The sequence below is a fragment of the Centrocercus urophasianus genome, unplaced genomic scaffold (assembly GCF_019232065.1).
Source record: "Centrocercus urophasianus isolate 14NV4802_14NV808 unplaced genomic scaffold, USGS_Curo_1.0 seq_16, whole genome shotgun sequence".
Taxonomy (NCBI): domain Eukaryota; kingdom Metazoa; phylum Chordata; class Aves; order Galliformes; family Phasianidae; genus Centrocercus; species Centrocercus urophasianus.
In genome coordinates, this window is record NW_024884711.1 from 47,016,235 (window position 1) to 47,041,522 (window position 25,288).

The 25,288-nt window shown below is 41.8% G+C and overlaps 1 protein-coding gene across 1 annotated transcript in view; it reads right to left on the bottom strand.

Annotated features, from left to right (window-relative positions):
- Window positions 1–16,564: 16,564 nt before the first annotated feature.
- MINDY4 (MINDY lysine 48 deubiquitinase 4) overlaps window positions 16,565–25,288 on the bottom strand; it is a 70,922-nt gene continuing 62,198 nt past the window's right edge. The window contains exons 17-18 of the mRNA XM_042817457.1: window positions 24,316–24,388; window positions 16,565–19,736 (exon numbers count right to left, since the gene is read on the bottom strand). Coding sequence (XP_042673391.1) covers window positions 19,688–19,736; window positions 24,316–24,388 — 122 coding nt within the window. The 3' untranslated portion in view covers window positions 16,565–19,687. The remainder of the gene's footprint in view (window positions 19,737–24,315; window positions 24,389–25,288) is intronic.

Below are 25,288 nucleotides of genomic sequence, written 5' to 3' on the forward strand. Positions count from 1 at the left end.
AAAAGCTTTCTCTTTGTGAGGAGGAAAAAGCATGCACCTATTTCTTCCACAACCTGAAACAAGCTCCAGGTGTGCTTTCTGCAAATGACTGCCATGACCTCACATGTGCCACATTCACAGATCACAACGCTGCTTTCGAGTTCAGTTTCAACTTCTTTGTTGCAAAGAGAACTTTATGAACATAAGGAAGATGTTTGTTCCCATGCACCCTTGGCAGGGGTTGGAAAGAGACAGAGTGGAGCATTAGAAAGGTGAGGTTTGGGATTTGTAAAATCTGATGCTTGATACACAGACAGAGGGAAAGGGGGAGATTTAGACTGGATATAAGGAAAAAAATGTTAGCAGTGAGGGTGATGAGGCACTGCACAGGCTGACAAGAGAGGTGGTGGTGCTGCATCCCTGCGGACACCCATGGTCAGGAGATGGGCTGTGAACACTGATGGAGATGTGCTGTCCCTGTGCACTGCAGGGAGTGGGACCACACAGCCTTTATGGGTGCCTTCCAACTCAAACCATTCTATGGAGAAAGAGAACAGGAGAAATGTTTACCTTCCAAGCTGCCACATATCACCACCTGACAGACATACCTGACCTCCCTGTTTATGGGGCATTCTCCTTCCCCCCAAGGAGAACAAGTCAGAAGCTTATACAAACCTCCCATCTCACAGAACCCCTGCAGCAGGCTGTCCTCATCTGTCATCCTCCTCCTCCTGCAAAGCAAACCCTCCATCCAGGTGTCCCACTGCGCACCAACAAAACGGATAGCAAAGATGCCAAGAAGGTTCTTGTCTATACATTTTTTTCTTCCTGCTTCACACAGCTACTGTGAAGAAAAACACTGCAGGTGGTTTGGATAAAACATCCTACGTGCTTTCTGTGCTACATCAAAAGGCTGAGAAAAAAACACCTGTCTGTTGGGCCCTGGGCAACCTGAGCTGGTGGGGACAGGCAACCCACAGCAGGGCTGGGAACTCAATGATCTTTCAGGTCTTTTCCAACTCAAGTCATTCAATGTTTTGCAAGTGAGTACCCACTCTACAAGAAAACCAGAGCTACCACCAGTTTGTTACAGTTGAGTTTTTGCCAGTGGGTGTCACTAAAAATTAGCTGTAAGAGAAATTTATTTAAAAAAAAAAAGGAGGGGGGGAGGAGGAGACAAGATGACCTGAATATATGAAAACAAACAAACAAAAAAAAAGGAAAACAAACCAAAAAAAAAAGGCATTTCAGGACTTATTTTTTGGCCCCGAGCCTTGTTTCGAGTCTTTTCTTTGGCCAAACAATGGAGTGAGATCAGAGTCAGGCATCCAGTGCCCTCTGATTACTTATTTGGACGGACGCTTGCAGTGAATAGCTGGTAGGAGGCCCAGATAAGATGGGAAATGATTTCGTCGAAGGATCCCGCGTGGATTTCCCAGTGGTGGTGGCATGTTTCTTTATGGGCTTCCTACGCTGCTGTCCCTCACGCAGAGGAGGAACGCCAGCCAGGTGACTCACCGAGCTCCTGCCCCGTGTTTACTGCAGCAGCCCTCTCCACTGGGACTTTACTTGCCTGATTTTCCCAAGACCATCTCAAAAGGGCTAATTTTAAATTAACAAAAGCTTTGGAGGGCGAGGAGAGGGGAAGGGGGAGGGGGTTTTCTTGAAGGAGGAAAGAGATGGTAGAAATAGCCTCCTTCCTTTTTCCTTTCTCTTGTCCAAGATAAGGAAACATCACAATTTAAAAAGCAATTTAAAAGCAACTTAAAAGGCTGATAAATTTAGTCACAATTATTCCTCTGGGTGGGCAACTGCAACATGGAACAAGTCATACATTTTTTTAGGAATAACTACCTTCGGTCATGTGGCAAAGGGGCAAAACTGAAGAAAATCTGTTCATATTCAATGCTACCACAGGGCCAGGTCATAAAGTCTTTAGAGAAAAGGTGATGCAGACGTTACGGTGCTGGAGTTCAGCTTTTCCCTTTGCTCAGGTCTCCTGCTCCAGTCTAGCCTTCCTCTGTGACTTCAACCAAGTCACCAACCAGCTTTTCTGTGCCACAGCTCTCCACTTGTAAGATAATAATGTCAGCATGACTAGGATCAGTGTATGAATGGCTATGAACTATGCTAAGTTACCATCACAGAATGAGAAGTTCCATGCTAGTCTTAAGAGGCCTGTAATATCCTGAACAAAAAGAACAGAAGATTTCTTTGATGAGCTCAGGTGTTCTTGTTGTTTTCCAATTCATCTTCCAAGTTTCTAACTAATCAATATGGTCTAAAACATGTGAATCCTGCTATCTGGTCCTGTAGACAAAGAGATTTGCTTCCAGAGCATAGGAAGACAAAGACAAACTTTCTCTATGCCTCCTGGAAGGCTGGAATCCCACATGTCCAGTCACTGGACAGAGAAGGTGAATCAAGATGCCCCAGCGTATCTGGGATGGTGATGTCCTCCTGCAAGAGGACTGACATTGAGCATAAACCTGCAATCTTAGGAAGGCCTGAAAGGAGATGTCCTCTAACATCTCAAAGCAAACTTTGGAGCCAAACAGTATTGCCACACTCCAGACTTAATATGACTAGAGTGAATCCCTCCCCGTTTACATCTGTTGTCCAACGTCTTGTTGCTGCCTTTAGTGACATTTTTTCTAAGTAGCCTTTGGATTTTATGGGGTTTGAGCCAATTTCTGAAGTCTGACAGACCAACAAAGATATTCTATCCATTATTGTGGTAAACATGTACCAAAACAGACCAGCACTAGCTTGGATGTCTGCATAACGCTCCATTGCACTAAGTAAACATGTCTTTAATCTTCCTGTGCCATCTGGAAAATAGCAGTATTTCTTTTGCTTTTCCCTTCTGACTTTTTTTTTCCTGTTGATAAGTATTAGGCCCCTTCTCTTATTGCTCAAAGACACAACAACACAATTGTAATAAACAGGCCAGGACCTGCTCCATGGCCCTGAAGGCAAGTGGTGTGATTCATCTCATGCTTGGAAGGGTACAATCTTTCTTCCATGAAAAAAAGTGGGATCCCATCCATACCCTATCCTGGGAACAGTCTCTGACCTGTGGTGTTACTTGAACCATTTCTAAGAGTTGCTTTGGAAGGAGAAAAATGATGTGGGGTAAAACTGTTCCCGAGCAATGCAGCATTATGGACAAATGCAGGCACAGACCTGGCCTTCATTAGTTTAGTAGATAGAGCCAGGCTAAACGTTCAAGAATGGACTGTAGGTTTTAGGATAAAACAAACTTTAAAACAACAACAACAACATATTTTTCAATTTTCTTTCTGATTTTACTTCTCTTGATTCAAATGTCATGGACATCTCCCCAAGGGAAAATACTGACCCAAAAGCAACACACAGTCCCTACACAACCATTCCTCCAGCAGTCGGTCCTGTGCACACCCAGCCGTTCTCTGCTGGTTTTCCATCATGTTGCACCACTGCTTGAGAGGAAAATGTTGTTAAAGAGCACAACTCCCTTGACAGAGCCATAGTATGTGTTGCTCAGATTGGTTATGGAGTGTTTTGTTGGCATCTTTGAAACACTCAACTCTGAAAGTAACACCACACATGTAATTCTTCCCAAGGGCAGTGAGAAGGATCTGCTGGTGCAACACAGCAAAAAAAATATTTCCAAATCTTGATTGTAATTTCCTGCCCTTAGAGAAGAAATTGCTCATCTGTGGCTAATCGCGTTTGTGCCTTTTCTTTTTTTGTCTCCAAGAACAATATTTTGTAAGGTGCTCTTAATGAGCTGAACGGCCTCTTGGAAGCTCAGGAGAGACAGATTGTCAGAGACAAATCACTTTCTTTGATTCTGCTTCACAAGATCTTGGTACATTCTTAACTGAAAAGAACATGACAAGCACTGATCCTCCTCCCACTTCAGTCAGTTGTACTTTTTCTCTAAGGTGGGATCATATCCAGAACGGATTAATTAGAAACACGTTTTGATAAAATGCTGTTGTGTAGCATGAGGTGATAAGAAAAGAAGATTGTATTATAGGAGAGACGAAGCAGGAGGTGACTCCCAAAGGGAGATGGCCAAGAGAGGCTGAGGAGGTTGGTTCTCAAGTGGAAGGAATAAGAAGGGGCATCCATACAACTTCAGCCTCACCTCTTGTGGGGGTTTGGACCCTTCTGACTTGTTGGACACAGTGCCATAACCCCTCCTACAGTTCCAATTGCTTTGCCAATAGATAAAGGCACTTATTTATAATGAAGTGCTTCATGCGCCTTGGCAGAAAAGCACATAGTTGCTGAATGGTTGGGAAAGAGTTTTGACACAGGCAGCCTGGCTGAAGACTTATCTGTAGCACTCCTTGCTGGAGCTCTTTTGGGGCACATTGCAGATATCTCTTTTCCACCACCACTTTTCCAGCAGAGATTGTTCTGCACTCCCATCCATTCTCTGCTGATTTTGCAGCTCCAGGAAAGCAGCACAAGCACAGACACACAATCTGTTCCATTTTTGATGCTTTATTGTCTTTAATTATTGGTTCTAAGCTGCCTGAAAGAGCATTCTTCCCCAAGCCTGAATGAAATCATCAGAATTCTTCATGCATTAATTCAGCCACAAATTCCTGTAATTACACACAAGTAACACGGTCCTTACAGCAGCAACTCCATAAGCTGCTTTGACAGGACTCACAAGAAAAAACCTTCTGTTCTTCTACGTGCAATCTTTGGTTTGTCTGCTGATATACTTTGTACTCTCATTCTCTTCTTGGATTCCAAGTATTGCAGAGCATGGATCTCAAAACTGAAACGTCATCAGAGGTTTATTCACGAGAGCCTACCTTTCTCTCTGTTCCCCTTGACAATAAATTACTCTTGAGCAAATGAAAACGCAGTTGAATTTTCATCTGTAGGTTTTCTGAAAATTGAAATATTGACAAAGTTGAAAGAATGCCCTCTGACATGTTTTCTTTCTTTGGCACAACGCAGATTTGGCTGGGACAGCCTGTCCATCTGCCAGAATTATGCGGAAGGCGTAGGGCTCGTGATATTTCAGACCCAGTCAACACAACTAAGCAAGCTTTGTTCTATTTTGAATTCATAGAACACATCCATCACCTTAGAAGTGACTTCCAGAAAGTTTTGTTTTATTTTGTTCTTAAACCAGTGCTCTTTGCAGGCTGATTTCCAGAACACATGAGTTTTAAACCCAAATAAGAACTTTTGAATTCGTAACAGGCCTTGCCCATTGAGCAGATTGGGTGCAGAGCTCTCTGAAACTTCAGGGCTTGCTGTAAGACCTTTATTCTATCACAAGATGGATGTTTTCAGTAGAATCTGACCCCTCTGTGGAAGACGTAGACCTATAAGCTTCAATAACTGAGCCCAAGATTATTTACCAAATGAAAATAATCAACAAAGGCCTCCTATGTTAAAAAAAAAAAAAAAAAAAAAAAAAAAAAAAAAAAAAAGACTCTTTGCTTTTATTAGATTGTAAATTCATTGAAACATATCAGGATAAATATAACTCAGCCTTTTCAGAGCTCAAATATTCCCAAAATAAATTACATCTTCAGTTTGCTGACAGGGGTCTTAAGGGTCATAACTCAACATTCCATCACCTCGGTGCAGTGCTAGGATTTTTGGAAGGAACAGAAAAACAAAATTAAAAAAAAAAAAAAAATCAAGTAAGCTTCTTGTGAGTCTGAACAGATGCAAATAATTTAAATCAAACTGAACTGCTGCCTGGGACTGAGTGTGCCCTAGAGTCTCATAAGATAGAACCTAATACGAATTTAGCATAAGTTTATGAGAAGTGAAAGAAGAAAATTATATTTATTTGATTTCCCAACCATTGTGGAACTAGTAAGGGACAACAGTGATTTCTACCAGGCATGGCAGTGTAAAATTCAGATTTTGGTTGCTGAATATTTTATAATATCAGTGGAAAGACACAGCGAAGGAATGATTATAAGGTATCTTCTGGGCTTGCTATACCCTGAGTTTCCAGATTTGTTTATAGTTGTAACAGCCATGAATTTAACGAGTACCTACCTGATAACTCAAAATGTGAAAGCAGGTTTCCATACTTCCACACCCATATATCTCAAGAGAGATGCTTAACTGTAAAGGTAGGTAAGCCTTCAGGAAGGAAAATACCTCTGAAAATTAGATTGCTTTTAGTTAGATGTTTGATTTTGGAATAAAGCATCAAACTCCAGGAGCCCAAATGTGGTCATGGGTATTTTACATATATTTTACATTTTACATGGGGAATCTTCTTTGGAAAAACAGGATATTCTTATCTTATATCTGTGATATACATGTTTCTCCTTACAGTTTACAATCCAGTGCCTACAAACTCTTGTCAATTATCTCCAACCATCAGGGGATAATATGAAATTTGGACACATATATATTTAAAGGCAGCCTTCTCTCTGGATAGCATCAAAAACATGAGAGAACATCATAACTTAGGCATCTTGGTCATGTTTAGATGGAAGTGGTATCAAACTGGTCCACCATTCCCAACCATGAATACAGGCTGCCATTTTAACACCAATCCCTATTGCCCTCACTGCCCTGACAGCTCTGAAAACCATTAAAAGTTGTTGATTTTCCAGAAATGTGGTTAGAAAGGAGATGGGGGTTCTGGTGTTGAAAAGAACGGTGTGATTGATTTCTCTTCCAAGTCGTTATTCTTACAGCCTAATCCAAGGGAGAGGTTGCCTAAATACAGTACATACAAACTAACGGTGCTGTTTGCTCCTTGGCACAAAAGGGCTCCAAAATTCTCCACTCCACACAACTTCCCTAAAAGGAGAGACAGGCAGCACGCAGTGCACCCGTCAATTGCTGCTCAGGGAATTTGAAGTGAGCATTCACACAGCAGTGATTCTCTTCTGCCTCCTTGGGCAAGGAAAGGTCCCATTTGCTCTATCCTGGACTCATTTTTCAGCACATTTGTTTTAGAAGCACTGCCTTTTTTCACATCCCCTTTTTCTGTTGAATCAGTGATTTGGTTGTTTCAGTTCCAAGTTTTCTTAATGTTGTTTTGTTTTTCTTTTTTCCTTATTTCTATGAGCATTTGGTAAAGAGTCTTTTATTTGTGCCCACGGCCCAGGTCCTGGCTGATCACTCTCACAAACTACACCTGGTTGATGACTCGCCATCTTTCCTCCTTTTCTATAAACTACACCAATGCACCAATTTATTCCTCACAAATTTCTGTCCTAATTAAATGACATAAAGATTGCCTTCCCATGCCTTATTTGTTAGTCAAATGGATATAGCTTTTCAAAAGAATATATATATTTTTTTTAATTATTATTATTATTTTTTTCTTTTTCTGTTTCAGTCACAGATCTGCATTGTCTAGGAATTTGTACAACCCCATACAACCCCACAATCCCATAACGACAGCATAAATCCCCTACAAACTCCACACACCGTGATGAACACCCACACCATAACCCTATAACCACCCCATACAACCCCATACAACCCCATAAATCCTCTACAAACCCCACACTACCGTGACAAAGACCCGCACCATAACCATACAACCACGCCATACAACCTCATATAACCCCATACAACCCCACACAACCCCATACAAACCCACACAACCCCACAAACAACATAAATAAAGCAGTCACCCTGCTAATCCATCTGCCCATAGAACCATTTGGCTGGGTAACTGCATGGCATTGACGATGATCCTCATCTTGGCACTGAGAGTGCAGTATGACCATAGAAGTGAATGCAGCCCTGTGGATTAACCAACCACACAGAGCCCTTTGACTTCAATTAGCTCACACAATATTCATTTATTCAGTGTTCATTACGCCTTTGGTTGTTGTTAGGTTGGTTCTTTTTTTGGAGTTCTGCACTGTTCATTTCGAAATCAAATCGTGTTGATGTCAACAGGAACATAATATCACCTTTAAATCTTTTTGATGAGGCATTAAACTTCAAAACTGAGCTACTTTGCTTCATTTCGTCTCACAATTGTGTTTTTTCTCAAGGAAGCATACGGGTAGTGATAAAATCAACCTCATTAAGTGGATCATTAGAAACGTGTGGTACTACAAGAGTCTGTTATTAATGACTCTAGAAGGCTTATGCCAGTATTAACAGGTGTTTAAGAAATAATGATACTGATCTAGAAGTAGTTAGAGGTGATTCCTCTGATTACATACAAACATTTGGTTTCTAATTTTGCAATATCCACTCAAATTCACATAGGAATTTATTTTGCAAATAATGTATGAAGATATCAGCTTTATTTTCAAACTCTGTACTGTTAAGATTTAGGAAAGGAAAAATATAACTTATTCAACAAAACTGTCCTAAATATCCTTAAGTATATCCAGATAGCAGTACATGTACACAGCAACTGGATGGTGGTCCTGATATCTGCCCTTGATTTGAAGTTGCATTCTTTCCTCTTTGAGTTTTCTTCTATCCCATTCTAATCACATGCATTGCTGTTTTATTTATGTACGTAGTTATATATATATATACACACATTATATGTATGTATATATATATGTATATGTAATGTATATGTATAATATATGCATATATATGTATATATATACATATATGCATATATATATATACATTAAATTTTGGTTTTCTTTTCAGATTACTGAAGTGAAAGCAGGATTTTTTTGTTATTCACTTTCAGTATTGCTCATTTATTTTTACATATAGCAATATTTACCCAACATTCCACATGGATTCAGCTCTGCTTGTACTGCCATATTTGCTGTGAGTTTCAGATCAGTGGCAATCAGAACCCACTCTGTTTATTTCAAATGGATTCCTGAAGCAGCAGTGTGGAACTGTTTTATTCATAGAATCATTGAGTCACAGGGTTGGAAAGGGCCTACAAGATCATCCACCTGTACTCACATCACCACTGCTACCACAAGCACTAAGCCTGATCTTGTAGCTCCTCATCCAGATGTGATCCAATTCCAATCCGTTCTTTTCCTCCCTCTCACCAGATGCTCCCATGCTCTGCTCTTTGGGCAGCTCAAAGTGATATCGGGGAGAATCTGAACTGCAGAGCAAACTCAGTGCAGAGAGATGGCTATGACTGGAAAACATGAACTACAGATGCAAATCAAGGTCTTAAGATGATCAAAATCAGATGAGAATATCAAAGCAGAAGCTATTTCTGAACTTGAATAGAAGAGAGGAGACATTCATTTACAGTAAGATTGCGGGTAGTGTCTTCACTTTGGATTTTGATCACAGACTGAGATTATGCAGTACATAAAGTCTTATAGCTAGAATCCATTTAGATATGGAATGCTTTTAGATAAGCAGGATATGTTTTATTGTTACCACTAAAAAGCTCAGCAAAATAGAACCCAGTATTGGTCAGACGTTGGCAGTATTAGTTCATTGGGTTGGCATGAAGGTAAGAATCAGGAACATTCTAGTTCAGACCTCTGGCGTTTAACTTTGCATTTGTGATTAACACTGAACGAGATTCAACCTATCAGTATGCCATTTCTTAACTGCTCACCTCTACTAGGAATTAGAAAATCAGAAACCCAAGGATTCAGAGTAAAGAAGGCCTGAGGAGATCACACTCATCCAGTGGCACTGCCAAAATCCCCCAAAAGTCTTAACTTCAAATCTCTCTCTTTCCCATCCCTCCAATACCTTAAAATACAGCCTGCAAGCCCTCCAATAGCCAACTCACAGACCCTCTGGCCCCTCCAATATTTGGTCTCTAGAGCATGGTCTGCCCCTTCCCCAGTTCCCAGACCCCATACCCTACTCCCAACTGTCCCCTTTCATCCTCTTACATTTCTACTGTTCTTCACTTGTTCCTCCTAAGACACGTTTATCAGTCCTTCATTTAAACATGCCATGTCTTCCACGTTCTTACAGTCGCCTTAAAAACACCCCACAACGCATTTTATACAAACTGCAAAGGTTTCTCCTGGTCTTCCCCACATCACCACCCCACACCATAACTTCCTGTAAGACCTTCTGGGAAGAGGGGCTCTGGCTGAGCTGAGCCATATGGCCTTATCCCTCCCCTTGGGCCGGCCCAGGAGCAGCTGGGTCAGGTTGGCATTAATTATGTTATTGAGCTTCCTCCACTTGTTTTGGTTCCTTGACTTCTTGAGGAGCCTTTGTGATTAGCCCTTAATTGCATACACTAACTGATTAAGACCACAACCTGCATAGCACCAGCCTAGTTTTCCCACTTGCTGATCTGGAAACACCATTGCCTTTTGCTTCCCACTGCCCAGACTTCACCAAGCTCCCAAGGCTGGGGAATCCTGTCAAGCCAACATCTCACTGTACATTCCTCCTTTCAGCCACAGGACATCAATCGCCAGTTCCTACTCACTCACAGCTCTGAAGGTTTTGCGATCCTATCAAACTCTTCCTGATATACAATTTCTATTTGCTATTGTGAGCTTTTCCCTTTGGCTCCTTCCCTCCTATTAAGACACTAGCCTTTCCTCTGGATTTCCTTCCCATTCACTCTCAGTCAAAGATGTGCGATAGACAACCTACAACTGTCCCATTCACATCCTTTCCTGCAACTCCTTCTCCTGGAAAACACACCAACCCAGCTGTGAGATACAAGGGCAAAAAAAGACAAATCAGAGAAAGAGAAGCACCACTACTTTATCAAGTCAGCATTCTAGATATTGCAGATTAGTTTCATAGTAAAAAATAATACTATTTTCAAGCAGAGTCTACCAGAAATATTTTTCCTTTCCAAGTCAAGCAAGAGGGTATGTAATCTTTTCTTTCTGTTCCAGCAGCCATAGAACCATTCTGCTGCCCCAGCACTGATGACAGTCAGATCCATAGGCAGATAACAGATCCATCTCCCACAGTGCACAATAAAATTTATCAGAAGTCCAACATGCGTTCCCCAAAGCCAATGTTCTGAAGACCCTGGTAAAGACAGTTTGTTCAGTCTCTCGAATTTACCAGCATATCTAGGGCTTTTTTTTTTCCATTTCCATGCCTGGAGATGAAGACTGTAGGGTGTGATTAGGTAGCAATACAATCTAAACTCTTTGATGCTTTTTAGAGGAGAGGCTGTGCTCTGAAGGTGTGGAAATGACAAAACTCAACTGAAGTCAGAGGATTTACGCAGTCTGAGGTCCTGGCCCTGTGTTTCACCTTGGCCTTTCCAGTGTGTTCATTTAATTTAACCCAAGGCCATGAATTAAAATAAAAAACAATTCATGCCTGGTTACATTTGTGCTTGTGACCTACGCCTGTCTGAACAGGAGTTGGACAGGACAAAGCACAATGCACTTCCTTGCTTTTATTGCTCTTGTTCACTTCATGTCATGCCAAAGGAGGTTGATTTAGGAAGTTCGAGTAATTATCTGCTGATGTTTTTGACTGGCGTTCCCGAGAGACTTACAATGACTTGTAATGGTTGTTCTGTAGGAAACTCTTTCTGGAATGATTGTAGATAGCGTATATTCTCCAACACGGATTTACTTTTACTTAATTATTTTTTTAAGCAAAGAACATAATTTTTCCTTTGGTGAAGCACTGGCACAGGTTGCCCAAGGAGGCTGTGGATGCCCCATCCCTGCAGGCATTCAAGGCCAGGCTGGATGTGGCTCTGGGCAGCCTGGGCTGCTGGTTGGCGACCTGCACACAGCAGGGGTTGGAGCTGGATGAGCATCGTGCTCCTTTGCAACCCAGGCCATTCTGTGATTCTGTGATTCTATGAAAAGTCAGCTGTCCTGTTTGTCCTGGTAACCTCATCAATCACCCTGTCTTCTCAAGCCATACTGGCATTTTTCCATCGGAGTCCACAAAATAAAAGAGGTTTTCTAATTCACTGCTACACATCAGACATACGTCATGTAAATTGGACAAAACAAGTAAACGGAGCAAAAGTGTTTGCCGTGTTTATATCGTAAGTTGCAGAGCACCTTCCATGGCTCTTAGCAGGTGAGGGAATTCAAAGGAGAAAGGCGATGGGCAATGGGTATCTATGGAGCACCAGGAGAATTTTCATCAGGGTTGGTTCAATTAGAGGAGACTAGCAGCTCCTACCATGGTGTGATAGCTGTTTAGTCTCACTCTTGTAGTTTTCACTTGGTTTTGATAAAAGTAAAGTTTGTGCCTTAAAACTGCCCTATGTAACCCAATAAATGGCATCCAACATGAAAAATAATCATTCCAATTTATTTTTCTGTATGTTCTGCTATTCATGCACACGTATATTTCTCAAAGTGCCTGGTATGCAGCCATAGGACTTCTCTCAGATGAGTAAACATATGGGTACCCATGGCTACACCTCTTACCATAATAAAAGCAGCTTGATTTTCATGTTCTCTCTGTGTTTATATACTCACCTGTTACTGACATTGAAAGGTCCTGAAAAAGGACATCAGTAAAAGCAGATCAGATCATAGCACACGCTTGAATTTGTATTTGTCCCATTTGCAAAGCTGAACCATTACTTTAATGAGAGTGGATTGTTTCTTACAGAAGTGACCCGACCAAGAGTGGCTCAGGAAGGATATTGTGCGTGATAGGAATTGAGCCCTGAGAAGGATGTCAGTTGTAATAACACTGCTCTGCATTGAAGTGCTCGTAAAAGACCTCCTTTCTTCACACGCCATGCAGCACCAGCACAAAGCATTGCTCATTTGTCACACTATCTCAAAATGACAAATGAGGATCCTCAGTTCAAGGTCTGGAGACCTTGGCTCACATCCACAGCACTTACCAAACCAAGTACATCTCAGTGAAAGGTATCTTTGCAGAACGTAGTTTTCAAACTCATATTCTCTGTGAGTTTTCCAGAGAGGAGCTAAATAGGCATTTGGTGTTTTGCTTTTTCTTTTTTGTTACACATTCTTTGCCGGTGTTTTCTCCATGAATAAATATTTGCTGAATTCCAGAGCGTGGAGTATTCTTACAAATGCCCAGAATACCTCTTAGAGTAATTTGGAAGTCCTTGCCAAATGATAAGAAAGTGATAAGAAAACAAGCAGAACACACACACGAGGCACAGATACTTTGGGTGTTTTATCAGGATTGTGACACCATCCTAGTTCTCTTATACAAGAAAATCTCTGCACACAAAACCTCATGTCCAGGACACCTTCCAGGTCTCAACTTTGATACACCTCCCATGTTTTCATGTGAGTAACCTTCATCAGCAGCTCCTTCTCCAAGCACTGGCAAATTTTGGCTGCTAAGCCCTGAGATTTCTTTCCTGAATGGATGCTTCCCTAGCACACAGCAGCCAGGAGGCATCTCTAAACAATCAATTTTATTCCCTCATTTTACCAATTATATGGGGTCTGTAAACACATTCTACTTCTTTTCTTTGTCATTGCCACACTGGGATTCACCTGGACTATTCATAGCACTCTCCATACACTCAGTTTAATCCACTGAGAGCCCACCAGAAGCAGGCAGGGAAGTGAAAAATGCAATTAACTTCATCCCACATAGACCCCTCAAACAGGTCAGACGACTCATGCTCATGTAATGCCTGTGCCCCACCAGTGTCTTTAATGTCATCCTAAGGCCCCACTTTATATCCACCCTATGATCACCTGAGCACACCAGATGCATCATGCCTAATATTCACAGGTCGGACTACACTTGCAGCAGGATAATATTGCCAAGAATAATTCATACAATCACAGAATCACTCAGGTTGGAAAAGACCTTTAAGATCATCCAATCCAACCCCACCCCAACCCACCATGCCCACTTATCATGTCCCCAAGTACCACATCTCCACTGTTTCGGAATACCTTTAGGGGCAGTGACCCCAACACTCCCTGGGCAGCCTCTGCCAGTGCTTTAACAGTCTTTGGAGAATAAATTGTTCCTAACATCCAACACTTTTGTTTTTTTCGAAAACAATTTGGTACGTGGCTCCTTGGTAAGAGAAAAGTGTTCAAGCTCATGCATATTCCAAAATCTTCTGTCCGTTTGGAGTAGCAACGTGTCACAGAGTCACAGAATCACAGAATTGTAGGGGTTGGAAGGGACCTCCAGACATCATCGAGTCCAACCCCCCTGCCAAAGCAGGTTCCCTACAGCAGCTCGCACAGGTCGGCATCCAGGCAGGTCTTGAACATCTCCAATGTGTCTGTTGAGGAGAAGACACAGCCATAAGGACTATTGCTTCTTATGGTAATTTATTTAAGTGTCCCCTTTGTCTGTATCTGCTGGGGTCCTTCACTTTTGTTCTGCTGGATGCTATAAGACATCTCAGTTTGTGTGAACCGAGTTGTGCCTTTAAGCACAACTGCTATGAAGAGTCAACTGCTTCAGTTTAACATAATTCCTCCAAGAAGAGGAAAACAACAATAATGAGAAAGGTTTGGAATTGCTGATAAATCTTATTGTAAAATCCCTTTGCTTTTTTGAAAGGGTTTTTCTTTCTAAAATCTAAGCTTGCTTCTGTGTCAATTTAGACGAAAACTATTGTTAATGAGAGACATCACAGAACTATGTGGCTCTCCAACCTAACAACAACCCCTTCCCACCCTGGTTGAAATAACAAAGTATCTGATTGAAAATGCCCTTTTTCCTTCTCTAATTTTATAAACAAACAGCTAAGGAGAAACTGATTCCTTATTTCAGAACTGCTGTCGAGCTTATTATCTTTTAGCCAATGAAAACAAATAAAAGAAGAGTACTAGTATATCCAGAGTGTTCTTAATGGGATGCAGTTTCCTTAGGTTATGCAGCAAACTGGTTGTGCAGATGAAAAGCAGCAATCAGGAGCAATCATCTTCTTTCTGCAAGTAAAACTCTATTTCTTTTATGAGCTTATTTGTTAAGAGAAAAACATCAAACCATTGAATCACCAAAGTTGGAAAAGACCTCCAAGATCATCCAGTCCAACCATCCACCTACCACCAACATTTCCCCACTAAACCACGTCCCTCAGTACATCTAAATGTTTCTGGAACACGTCTTAGGATGGTGACCACCACCTCCCTGTGCAGCCCATTCTGCTCTTTTGGAGAAGAAATTGTTCCTAACATCCAACCTGATACAGCATCGATCTGTCTGATGGTGTTTGATTTTAAAGATTTAGGTTTCTGCAGCTATGTTCTGAATGGATGAATGATTGATTAAAGCACGGGCTTTGGTTCTAATTTGATTTTCAGCACCTCCTGCAATACTGAATTTGGTGAATGTGACACAATTCAAGGCAGGGTCCTCAATAGTGAACGCACCCTGAGGCAGGACTGACAGATACACCAGCAAAACACGTGTCTGCATTTTGTGTGGTCGTATCTCAAATCATGGAGGCACTCTGAAGGAATATTACACTCCTTTACAAAATTGGCAGTGGCATTCTAAGGAAAAGTTCTAAAAACTGTGATCTGGGACCTTTGTATTTCAAGGGAGCTCCCAGATACCAACAGAAAACTGAGCTTCTTTGAAGTACCTCAGGTACAGCGATGGAATCTTTGGAGCCCCAATCCACTTATCACTTCTGTTAAAACTTGGCTTACACACGTGTCATTTTCCCAAGCTCTTCGACTTTCCTCTGATTTTTAAAGTGACCTTTTCCTGTCGTTCCAAATTACCCCATTCAACGCATAAACCACAGAAACAAAACAGCAATCTGCCTCCAAAAAGTCAAGAACTGGAAACAGGCGCAAGCTTTCATCTTTGAACTCCCTGGGAACAAACCACACAGTGGCTGTACAGATTTGCTCACGGGTCTGTCATCAGATCTCAGACTGCTCCTAGATTTGACAATACAATAGGGACACATACGTACAAAAACAACTCCAGCAGCTTCATCAACTCCAGTGTGAGGTCTACGCATGGTGGCCTTCAGATGGACAAGAAACTTCATGTGTACAGGTCCACCTTGCACAAAATTCCTTAAAAACACTTGATTGCCAATGATTCCCCAGGTTTTGATCAGGATGATGCAATTCATTTACAGGATGAGAGGTGATAGCCTCAAGTTCCTCCAGGGGAAGCTCAGGTTGGATATTAGGAACAATTTCTTCTCCCCAAGAGTGGTGAGGCAGTGGAACAGGCTGCCCAGGGAGGCAGTGGGGTCACCATCCCTGGAGATGTTTATGGAGATGTGGGACATGGTCAGTGGGCATGGCAGGGGTAGGGTGGGATTGGGTGACCTTAGAGGACCTTAGAGGTCTTTTGCAGTGATTCTATGATCCTATGATTTCACACTAAGCTAAGAGGGGTGATGAGAGCCTTGCAGTTTACACTCACAGCACTGGGTAGGTTCAAATAGGACATAGTGGACATGCACTGATGCAGGCAGACAGTTGTAACTCACATTTCCAACCAGCCCCAGACTGGTTGGTTTCAACACACATAGCTGCTCAGATGTGAAACTGCCAGGCTCAGGATGACACCCCCTGCCCTGCATCCCCAACTGCACTGTGGTTCTGCTCAGAGGAGAGGGAAGCTCAACTTCTTGTTATTATTCCACTGACAGGAGGAGGCCCATGAAGCTGTTATAATCTATTCTCTCAGATTAATTTCCCTTGGCAAATTAATTATTAAAAAAAAAAAAAAAGTGAAGAGAAAATATGAGATGATGCTACTTTCTTTTCTTTAAAGGCTTTATTTGTAGGCGACATTCTGTACAAAACAAAGTTAACTGTACATTTTGCACAAGGGCAATATTCCTGACACTTTACCAAAATAGCACTTCTGCTCAGATTTACAATAGGTGATGTCTGTTGTAAGCTAAGGCGTCATGTCTCAGCAGAGGGTGAGAGGGTGTGTCTTTCATAGCACAGAAGGGAAGAGGATGATTTTAAGATATACACAGAGGCCCAGTGCCAGTGTCTTGTACTGCGCTATTCGCAAACAGTTGCTTTGTTCACCTCAGGAAGTCACGTTCATCGGGCAGTGAAAATGAAATCGGGAAACAATGAGAAGGAAAACACAATCAACAAGCTAGATGTAGGCTCCTACAACAGGATATGCTTCTGCACAGGTCTGTGCAAAGGTTTCTGCATCGCTGCATAACGTTTTGTATTGGTTTGTCTGATCATTCGATTCCAAAAGATACGTGATGCCTGAAGGCAAATTGCTTCGTGTCTTTTGTCATCAAATTAAAATATGTGAGCCGTTTCTCGATGCAGAAATAGACGGAGGTTTGGTTGGTTGCTTTTCTGCTGAAGAGGTAGATCTAAATGAGTATTTTCATTGCCTTTTTATTGAAGGAAGCCACAGGAAACCTCAAGAGCAAAGCTGGTGGCAGCAGCTTAGCGATGCAGTGCTCCAGCTTGGTGGGATTGCCCTGCAGAGGCAATGCTTCAGTAATGTGGTCCAAGTGTTGTACTTCTTGGCACAGGTGAATCTTGAGTTAGTTCAATTTTAAACAGATGGCAGACAATGGACTTTACAGAAAAATGTGTGTAGAAGTAATTACAGATAATGAGCAAGGAAGACCTGGCTCAATGGGATTCTGTTATAATAAAATTTAAGGTTCAATTAATCTATTCTTTGTAATCAGTAAGAATGCAGCCTTAAAGGCTTTGCAGGCTGTTTTAAAAAGAGGATCAGAGTACAGGGCTCCCTCCCACCCTCATTAATCTTTCAAGATAAACCATAAAACATTATCAGTTTCCAAGCCTTATTCATTAATCTTCAACTCTTTCTTAAAACCTGAAAAATTATTACATCTTGAGGGATGGAGTTCATCTGAGGCAATCCCCTTGGGCTCCATCTATACTCAGTTTATAATACTCCAGTCAGGAGCACATTTCTTCTTGTCCATAAGAAAAGATAAATCACACCCTACTCTGAAGGGAGCCCAGAGCAAGAGCTCCTCATCATCACATATCTGCGTTGGAGATGTCCATATTCCAGTCAGACGAAATCAGGGCAGTAACACAGCAGCTCCCTTCCTTCCCAGAGGAACGCTTCCAGAAAGGAGGATTTTTGGTACACCTAGTTCCAAAAATCTTCCATTGTTTTTCATCTCTTCACTATTTTCTGTCCAAATGCATTCTGAGAAATCTTATTTTATGATCTTGCTGCCCTCTTGGATTGTTTGCTCCATTGAGCACAGGGGGACTGTAGTTGATAAGAAAATTCAAGACAAAAAGGTGTTTAATTCAAGCTGGTAGCCTGGCTGACTCCAAGGTCCAAGCCGTGCCAAACTGGGATCTTTGAATGTTTGGGATCCAGAAAATGGAGATCTTAAAGGTCAGTTGAGGTGTGCATCATAAAGGCAGCCTTGAGTCCACCTGCAGCTGGCTGTGCAAACATCCCCCTACGTACAGTGAAACATAGGGAGCTGGCAAAGGTCACGTAGTGTGCCCACAGGGAATTGGGAATGGGCTCAGATCTGATGCTCTCCATGATGCCAAGGCTGAAAGGGAGATATTCATCTCACCAAGTTCACAGAAAGAAGTTTGCCTATCTGACCTAAAACAAACAAATTTCATTATACAGCATCACATAAAATGAAAACGACCGCAGCGCTGAGATATTTTACCACGTGTAGACAGTTTGATGAGTGCAGGAAGCAAAGCAGGGCCTGATGCTTACTCACAGACTATCTCATGTTTTCTGGTAGCGTGCACAGGTTGGTTTCCAAATCTAGCTCACGTGCCCTGAGATTTGTATCTGCAGAGGCAGCTTGGTATCTGCCAGCTCCACGGAGTAGAACACTGAATTTCTGATGGAAATTGATTTTGAAAACAGCAAGTGGTTCATTTGGGCTCAGAGAGGTTTGCATACTGACTAGTAAGAGAGTGCTGTGATAAAATTAAAAGTCTGTTATGAAACTCCCATGATGTTTGCACTCCCAAAAGATAAAAATAATTCTAGAAACACTGTTTCTCTGCAACTTGTCCATTAGCAATTAATATTTTCCAAAGCCACTTCTTCCAATCTTCAGTACAGTAACTCGTTCCAATTTTGGTAAATTTTTGCCAAAATATGTCACTTAAAAAGTTCATTTCAGAATACAAACTGCTGTTCTGGTACCTCGTGGTATTACATCTCCACTGTACACCATTTTCCCACACGCACTTTATTTAATCATGTAGAACAGTAAATATCACAGACAAGTGCCCTTCACATTTCCCATCTAACATCACTTCTGTTTTCTTGCAATGATGAAGCAGCAAATCACAGAACTTATTGGCCACTTTGGTGTAAATAAAGCCTAGTAAGTAAACTGTAGCCCATATGGTTACCAGTAGGTTCAGCCTTAGATTTGAATTTAGTAATATATGGCAATGAAGTGAATATTTATTTCTTGGATGATGTTTCATCCTGGCACTGGAGTGTTGCAGGTGAAGAACGAGGCAGTACAGGAAGGCAAAACAGGGACAGAAATAGCAGCTCGGCTCCTTTCATCAGATTTTTGGGAACAATTGCAGGATACAGAGATGATCCAGAAAGGGACCTCGAGGGGACATAGGCAACTCCACTGCTTTACCCGTAACCGTCACTGGACATTGGAGACTCTCAGTCTACACATTGAAACTGTACATTAAAGGCATCAACAAAGAATTTATCTAAGTGTTGCTTGCATTGTAAGCAAGATATCCAAAGCATGAGGCGAACAAGGTGACGTTCTTCCAGCCTGCACACAGCCATGTCATTCTTCCTCACCATGAGTGGCACAGAACTCCTGCCCTATTTCCTGTATTGGTGGGAATAGGAATGTGCTAATTCTGTCATTTCCTTTTTTTTTTTCTTGCAAATAAAGTGCAGGTCGGGTCAGTCACAAGATTGGTTCTGTGCCATTCCAGTCAATAACAGCTCCTTGCCACCTAGAAATAAAAGCAACCATTTTACATCCGTGAGTTTATCGGGTTGTTGGAAAGGTCAGCTCACCATTCTCAACCACCCAACCACTGCTACAGAGTGCAGGATGGACTCAGTTAGGGTAACTTACCACACCTTCTCCAACGAAAAGGAAGCAAAATGAAGTATTTGCGCTCCTAATTTTAGGGTCCCACATTTGGAGATCGTTTTCCTTATGCTTCACACAGCCTCCTCCAGGCAATAGAGTTCTCAGCAGCAGCTGATTCAGAACAAGAGCATTGGCTCTGCAAAGACCATGGGCAATTTCCAAGATGGGTAAGAGAATTACCCGTATGTAGCCCAAATGAGACCAAATAACTTCATTAGCAGCTATCCTCGCTCTTGCCCTTGGCTCCTTTGAAATATTCACTGGCTCACCCTAAAGGTAATCTTTTGCTTTTTCTATGGGGAGGCTTTATTTTTTCTCTGTCTTACCCTTTCTCCAGAATAACATTAAAGATACATACTGAAAAAAAAAACGTGTATATGCACAAAATTTTCCACCTTCTGAATTTCTGGCTGTGTACTGGCCACTATTGCTCAGCTGCCCACTCCAGGAACATCAAACCTGCACTTGTTGCCAGTTGGCTCCCCAGTGGCTTCACCAGGTTGAAATGGGTCAACTCTTCCTACCACCAGAGTCATTCATTAGGTGCCTGGCATCCTTTCAAATTCATGGTCCAGATCTTCCAAGAATGGAACTCCTGTCAAATACATAGATCTGACATAGATCTGGTGGGGACAGTGTTGACTTGCCAGACTGCAAGCCACATTCAGTCTGTCACGGAGGAAAGGATATGTCAGCACAAATATAACAGCTCAGTCCTTTCACTGAGCAGTCAGTTACATGTAAAACAAATCCAAAATCTGAATCCCTGCCGTATTCAGTGCAGGGTCTCAAGGGAAGTGACCACCTGCGGGACTTTTTTCAACCATCCCCAATGAAAGCACAAGTAAACAAGTGTGGAAAATTGGGGCTGCGAATTTGTTTCCTTCCTTTTTTTTTTTTTTTTTTTTTTTGATTTTGCCAAGAAAATTAAAAGAAAAATATTGCAGGATGGGTGTCCTCCTCCCAGGGTTTAACAGGAATACACAGGAGTGATGCCTCACACATTGAGCTGATGGCAGAATGTGTCCTTGCTGGGAATAGCTGACCTAGCCTAGCATTTGTCAGGGCAGGGAGATGCCTCTGCCAGAGGTTCATTTTTCCCCAGAAAAAAACCCAAACACAAATGGGAAGAACAGTTGCCACCTTCTGATCCCATTGGATAGTTCTGGGAACACCATCAGCTCTTCCCTTATCTTTGCATATAAATTCTACCTCTCTGAGGTGATTCCAGCATCAAGAGGGATCTACAGAAGCCACATGACGCAAATTTCATCTGCTCTGAGGTTACTCGGTGAAAATATTAATGCTCTGACACCATTTTTAAGTTTCTGGCTTAAAATATGGCTAATCACTATGCGGTGCAGAACTGGCCTTTTTTGAAACAGGCTTTCAATAAAGAGCTTAACCAGCACAGCGTATTCCGAAGCAGGACTCTGTGTAACTTTCCCTACAAGTCTTATCTCCTCTATTTATTTTCCAGCTATTTTTCTTGAGCTATCTGTAGAATGAAAAGCAATTTGCCAATTTGCTCATGCAGAGACAGCTTTGAAACTTTCTTACCCATTGCATCTGCACAAGAAAAGGTGTCAGATAGTGAGAACCTCTTTCACAGGTGCTGAACTGGTCATTTCTTAATGAAAAAAACACGATCCAAAAAATTCAGAGCCCTCATTTCTCCAACTGATTCACTACAGTGTAACCTAAATGGAACTCAGATGGAATTACAATTTATCAGATTAGCAGTATGGAAACAACACTGGTCTCATCTGGTTTGACTACGACCTCATTTGAGGGTCATGGAAGTTAAATGGAGCAGTTCCACTGAACCTTGGAAGAACTGGTTCAAGCCCTGAGCAATGCTCCCTCTGGAGTAACTTTCAGAGAATATCTCTTGCATTGATCATCTGGCACCAATAATTTAGGATTAAGTGCCCACCCTTTCTTCTTATCTATCATATTTCTACCAAATGTCTCACTTTGAAGGAACACTGTGCCACACCGTTCCAGAACCACAAAGGAAAGCTGAATGTTGTGGGCTAACAAAATCTAAAACTAGATTCAGATTATAATATCAGATCAAAGTTTTCTTCCCCTTAGGTAGAGCTAACAGATGTTACCTGCAGGTGTTCAAGGTGTTCAAGGTTGGATGGGGCCCTGGGCAGCCTGGGCTGCTGTGCAATGGGGAGGTTGGTGGCCCTGCATTGCTGGGGGGTTGGAGCTTCGTGATCCTTGAGGTCCCTTCCAACCCAGCCATTCTGTGATTCTATGATTCTATTAGCACCAGCCCAGAGAGATGCTGAGGATGATGACTGTGAAATGAGAGTATTCTTCAGGGGAAAATGGGATCAGGCATCTGCATGGCATCTCCCAGAAATTCCCCCAGGGTTGCCCATTACAGACAACTGTCGATACAAACCTGACTACTTCTATGGATGTCTTAGGTTGAAAAGCCCAACAAAAGTTGCACAACAGTAACTCTTCAGCTGGGAGTCTGCAGGTTAAATCGATCCCAGCTGAGGACTATTTGTCCTAGTCATGCAAAGGGTTAACTGCTTTAAACTCAAGCCCTCCTTTTCTGACATTTTGCAAAAATAGGGAATAAAAGCATAAGCCTCCTCCTGCAGAAGCAAAACAACTCCTCTGTTAATAATAATAATGAAAAAGCTAAAAACAGAGACTATCTATTACAGATGCAGATCTTTCCATTGGCAGATGGTTTGAGAACAAACAGCAGACAGATGGCCACCATAGGACTCAACATCCTGCAGGGTGCTGATGTTCAGGTATGGGGCAACCCTCTGGTAAGAGTTCCTATGGACTGAAACAGCCCTAAGTCGTGCAAATGAAAAGAAAAACCCCTAGTGGAAATTTGGAAACAATGGTTGATTCAGTTCTATTCCGTTACACAATTAAATTGTCCACATTGAGAAACTACTCCACTTTTTTTGATGAGAAAGATCTGATAATGAGCTTTATTGCTGTAATGCTAGGTGAAAAAGGAGTAGCAGCCCTGTTAGTTTGTTTGCTTGTTTGTTTGTTTGTTTGGCTTGCTTCAGTAACAATTATTTTATTGGTGTTTTCCACAGTTGTATGATACTAAATATTTGTTTTTGTATCTCTCAAGTTGTTAAACACTCGTTGGTTTGTTTTGTTTTTACTTTTCTCCATATACTGTTTATAGAGTTGGAGAAAAATTTCTTCGAGCAAAAAGGAATAACATGGCATGAAGGACCTTTAGCAGCAAGGCCATGCTTGAATAAATATGTTCAAAGCAATTGGAGAATACAGAAAACAAGGAGAGAGACAGATCAGGGTAAATCAGATCATCCCAGGAATGGTACAAACACAATTAATTGACACTGGAATTTGGTGGTAATTTACTTCCACAATAGATTAAAGTAAGGAATTTAGAATAAACAAACATCATCATTACCAAAGCTTTGTGTAACTTTGATGCAACGCCAGGAATTGAAGACATTTTAAGAGTGACTTTAAATAGTTGCATGCAGTGTTCTCCCCACTCTGTGGGTTTCTGAGACTAAGGATTATCTGTCTTTGTTTGCAGTCATGCTGATGTTTCCCTTGAACAGTAGAATCCATACAACCTATATGTGCAGGGAGCCTGAACCAACGGTGCTGTCACGCTGAAGGATGCCTCATTTGTTTCCTGTAACTCCATAAAGCCAGCCCTGCAGGAACACACTGGTTGGCAGCCACTGTCCTTATTTGTTTTGATGTGGCAGAGAAAGGAGGGAAATGACAAGGGAAATCTGAAGCTGCAGTGCTGTTACGGGCTTTGACAATGAGGCTTTTAATTCTCGCTCCAGAGATACTCAGATAGCAGCTTTCAAAGTCCTGTTGAAGGAGTGATATAAAGCTGATACTTTCAGCCTGATTTTGCTTCTTCCATAACTCGGTAAATTGAAAATGTTCTCGTTAACTTCATCACAATTTGGATAAATTATTTAAAAGTCCATCATTTCATATCATGTTTGCCTGGAGAAGTCAGTGCTTCCATGGACAGTTTGAGAGAACTGAGACCACTGAGGTCTTTAGGTATCAAAGGTGGTACCCAAGTGCTTCTGTGCTTTGATATTTTTCAGAAAAGACTGATAGAGATGGAAGAGAATTTCTTCTTTTCTCATTATACCTCTACAGTAGGAACCAATGAATCCACATTTTGATCTTTTGAAATCAAGTTGAGCTCTCGAATTATGGCTCAGCTTCTGGTGACATAATGACAGTTCCTCTAAGACTGAAACAAATGCCTTGGACAATTTGATGCACAATGGGGAGTGATCTTTTCTAACTCTTAACCAGTAATTTTGCAAGAATAACTGCCACAATATTAACTTTTTAGCCACACTCAAGCTTTACGTATATTATTTACATAATTCTGTAAAAATATTTGCATGTTAAATGCCATTTTCACTTACTTTGTCCTAATGCAGTGCTCAAGTGGAGGAGTAAGATCGTTTTCTTTATCTTCCGTGCACATCTGAGTCGTGTCTAAAAACACATATCAGACATAATTAGAGGCTGAGCTATATATCTATTAATTTCTACACTGCAGTGGTTTCTAGGAAGTCCATCCATGGATGCGACAGCATAGACAAGAATCCCTGCTACTCACACTGTAAACCTCATAGCATTTCAACTCCTGGTCTATTGCCTATTCCTGTGGTGGCTGCTCAAAGGATGAAAGGAGGTGACTACATGTAAGCTTGCTGTTGGGAACAATCCCTAAGTTGGGCCCAGTGTTAGCTGATTTGTCTAGAATCTTGCCCAGAATGGTACTGACTACTTAGCAATAAGGATAACTGTGGGACGGTGTTTGGACCATGACCTGACCCAGGTTACCTGATCAATACAGAGATGGTCCCAAGGAAAACTAGAAGGCCAGAAGGTGAAAGGATGTGCTGGAGGGCTACTGTGAGGATCTATTTTGCCGTCAAGGAATGGATGATTAAGAAAGCAGTTTAATCACACAATGAGGACAGTAATAGTCCTACATATGAATAACAAATCCCAAGTCCAGCCAAAAGTAAATTAACATTCCTTCGCCCCTGAAAGGAAAACTGTCCCTTCGCTGTGGAAAGAGTGCACAGATGGGAGAAGACAGTGTTGTGTGAGATGGAAGAGAGCTACCACAGTCTCTGTGCATTCCTTTGGGATGGAGAGGCAATTGCATTGTTCCGGGGAAAACAGAGAGGTCAGTGTCTCAGAGCCTGGATCTGTCAACAGTGAAAGTAGTTGCTGAATTTCCCAGGGAGAAAACATCCTGCAGCCAGCTTGGATGTCAGTCTGCTCAGCTGTTTCCTGTTTTGGAGTAAAACATCTTAAACTGCTGTACACTGGAGCTGGTTTTTGGCAGTTTTCTTTCAGCCCACGGGAATGTTGTGAGCAACT